The 3,743-nt window shown below is 40.5% G+C and overlaps 1 protein-coding gene across 1 annotated transcript; it reads left to right on the top strand.

The window, feature by feature from the left end:
* Nucleotides 1-991: 991 nt before the first annotated feature.
* On the top strand, nucleotides 992-2,582 carry LOC115922261 (electron transfer flavoprotein beta subunit lysine methyltransferase-like; the record flags this gene model as incomplete). Its single annotated transcript, XM_030980847.1, is given in 4 exon segments — nucleotides 992-1,200; nucleotides 1,725-1,855; nucleotides 2,231-2,485; nucleotides 2,488-2,582. Coding segments are annotated over 4 exon segments (690 nt in total), but the record flags the coding sequence as incomplete, so codon positions are not given.
* Nucleotides 2,583-3,743: the final 1,161 nt, after the last annotated feature.

The raw sequence follows: 3,743 nt of genomic DNA, 5'->3' as shown, positions 1-3,743 counted from the left end.
AGGTGATTTTGAGCAATAAAAAATATTTTTGAACTCTAATTTGATCAAAACAAAACAGGGGCCCTACACTTCACGATCGCCCCCCCCCCCCCACCATGACCGCCCCTACCAAAGAACCTTTCTCAGAAGGCCTTACCTTGAGTTGTTGCGGATCGCCGTTCCTTCGCTATCCATCCATTGAAAGCGTGCCACAGCCACCGTTTCACATATTCATTCTTATCCATCCCTGCTCGTAATTCTAAACCGACTCAGGAAAGTGTCCTCCGAAAAAAACAAACGTCAGTAGTATTGTTTTAAAAATTCAACTGTTATGCATATTTATCATTTTCGAAACTTTTTAGATGATTTTAGATCCAACAAGTGTCACCGTATGCACGTACGCTTGAAACTTCGCAACTGTTTTCCAACTTGGAGTCAACTTATTATTTGGGGGTGCTAGTATTCGATCGTCAACGCCATGTTTATTTCATTCAACCATATAACTTTAATTTGTCATCACTATCAAACTGTTTTAACGCTCTCAGCCATGTATATACCATATTTTTGTGCCATTATTCTCACTATCAGCAGGTGAATATTTTCTTCACAACACTTTTTTTCCAGTAATTAATTTATTTCCCTATTTGAATAATGGTACGTCTCAAAGTTCAGAACCCGGAAGTGCCTGCTGAGCTCAACTTCCTGGATCCTGGTCCGGGTTGAACAGAGAGGGCGGGCTAGGGTAGGCACGGTAAAGAAAATATTTCTGTCATTGTCCAGTGTCAGGAATGTCAAAGAGTTACTTCATGTTAGGAAGCAGTTTTTGCAGATACCACCACAATTTGAAGTTGAACTGTTCAGCAATCCAAAGAGCCAATTTACAACTGCTCAACTGTGCCATCAGTTGTCATGGCAACTGCATCCACTCGCCTCCACTGTCCACAAGGAGGATGAGCAGTAGTGGGAGGAGAACCTGTCGCCATGGTAACCAGTCCCAAAATGGGCTGGTAAGAATGACGAAGACGTCATAAAACGGTTCATCTTGGACAACACGGAGGTCGACCGAAGTCACCTGACCCCGGAGATTGCGCTGCGCCTGATGACACCCGCCTGTCCACTGTGGGATGCCCCGGCCCAGCAGAGCTCTGATATCCTACAGCATCATGGGATTGACGATCCATTCTGGGCATTCTATTGGCCTGGAGGTCAGGCACTTACAAGGTGCCTGAAAAATTCAGCTTGAGCAAAAGACTTTGAGAAAATATTAGGGACATCACTTCAAAGTTCAAGAGGGGTGAAATGATCAAGGAAAATTTAGCTCTACATCATGTCACAGTCGGAACAAAGAAATGCACAAGGTTACAAACTTCCTAAGATGTACCCAAGCATTTTATTATCAGATGATGAGCAGTTCTAGACTAAGTTTTTTTTAGGGGGGGGAGGTTTCCACGAAATGTTAAATTATCAATTTTGAGACTGGGTTTTCATTTTCAATTCCTTTGGACTTTCTGAGAAAACAAATATAAGGGAATGGTTTTGGGAAAAAATGGCAAACATTACACAAATAGGACAATTTTTACAAATTAATAGAAATTAATTTAGAAAGTTTTTGTTTTTAGGAATTGAAAGTAATTTTATTTTGGGGCGGGGTTTTTGTAATTTTAGGCATAAACCAACATAATTTAACAATTATGCAAAAAAGAAAAGAAAAAAAAAGACCTTTTTGTTTATCTTAATTCAAGCAGGTACATTCTTGACTACCCAAGTGTCGTCTCTGGTAAGGATGTCCTAGATGTCGGAAGTGGGTGTGGGGCGAGTGCCCATCGCAGCATCTATGGCGGGGCCAGATCAGTTCTTGCCAATGACATTGACAGAGGTACGGACTCTTCATGACCATCTTGTTACCTCATGATAGCCTGGCTCCTGCTCCCTTTTAGAATATGAATTTGCGATGGATGATGGAGGGACTGGGAACCAGTCTACCCTCACGAGAGCTATCCAAAAAAAAATGAATGTATGCTGTGATTTATTTATTCATTAATCAATTTATTACTTGATTCACTCCATTCATTGTCCAGTTTCGATACAGGCCCTCAACCTAATGCTGACCGGAATGCCAACCACTGATTGGCTTGTCAGCAACCAATGAGATGTTGCGCTTAATCCTGGGAGATATGAGAGCTAATAATTACTATCATATAAACTCATGAATATGATTATTCATTCATTTATTCATTTATTCATTTTGCAGTTTCAATACAGACCATCAAACTCAATGCTGAGCTGAATGATGTCACCGTGGCAACCACTTCCAGGAATCTGATTGGCCAGTCAAACAACCAATGGGATGTCGTGCTCCTTGGTGACATGTTCTATGACAAGGACTTCACAGACATAGTCACTGATTGGCTGAAGCATCTGGCTGATGTTGGTACAACGGTTCTGATTGGTGATCCAGGGCGGATATTCTTGCAAGACCATCCAGTCAAACGCCGACTTGTGAACATTTTAAGGTTGATTTGTCAGAGAAGTGTCGGCAGGAGAACAACGGAATGACGCAGGGTTTTGTTTGGAAGTTTGTGCGAGTCGGAGAGGTGACATGAAGTTCAGCTGCATCAACCTTTTTTTCTTTTTATTCAGCATTATAGTGGCAGTTAAGCCAATCATGACTCAGTCATAGGGCAATCACAAGTCTTAGGTCAGTCACGTACGTCATCATAAGTCAACATCATTAAATCATCATAGGTCTATCATAAGTCGATCATCATTGGGCAATATATAAACTTTATTGCATTGACCATTGTTCATGATGAATTATGCATGAAGCCTGTTTCAATATCACAGATAGTACAAGCGCCATTTTAATATCAGAGACACCTTTGTCCCCCATTTTTCCCAGAGAAAAAAAAGCTGTATACAATTGTGCAATAAAAAAGAATTGTTAAGCCTCTGACGAGTGTCGATATTCCCCTGATCGTGGACAAATAAAGGAACATCTGTTGTATAAAATTGATAGTCTGTTGATTGCTTGTCATGGTTTAAAAATATATTATATTAAAGTATTGATATCAAGGAAATGTTTCAAACAATTAAATAAATACATGTATAGCGTCAGGTCATGACTTTCTGTCATTCAACCCCCAAAAATACTCGGTTGGGGCCGGCTCCAAAAACATGTTTTGTATTTTTTAAAAAAATTGTGTCTGTTGATTGCTTGTGATGTTTTACGGACACTAGTGTAACAAATCAAGAAGGATGGTGAAGCAGAAATAGTCAATAAATTACGCCATCACAAAACAACGGTGCCAGTGATTACGGGCAACTAAAAAAAGAGGGCGCCATAACAAAATAACGGTGCCGGTAATTACCCAATTACCAGGGTTAATTACATAGAGGGCGCCATAAAAAAAGTACGGTGCTGGTGATTACAACAGTTAACTTCAATAGAGGGCGCCATAACAAAATAACGGTGCCGGTGATTATGGGCAAAACAAGATAGAGGGCGCCATAACAAAATATCAATACTGGTGAATTGGGGAGAGAAAAACAATATTTCGTTTATATCTTCTGTTTAGTTCGTCTTCATTTCATGACCAATCACTCTGGCCACAATTTAATTCAATGCTCCAATTAATTTTTGAGAGAGCGTGTCGACTCGACTATCGTTCCTGTACAAAAGTGAGGCAAATGTTCTGTTTGGACTGCCACTGCAGCCCATCGCCAAGTTTTGCTACGTGTCGCGACACAAGACACTGTTAGGAAGA

The sequence above is a fragment of the Strongylocentrotus purpuratus genome, unplaced genomic scaffold (assembly GCF_000002235.5).
Source record: "Strongylocentrotus purpuratus isolate Spur 01 unplaced genomic scaffold, Spur_5.0 spur5_contig_213, whole genome shotgun sequence".
NCBI lineage: Eukaryota > Metazoa > Echinodermata > Echinoidea > Camarodonta > Strongylocentrotidae > Strongylocentrotus > Strongylocentrotus purpuratus.
Note: the sequence above shows the minus strand (reverse complement) of the source record. Positions and strands in the feature narration are given on the sequence as shown.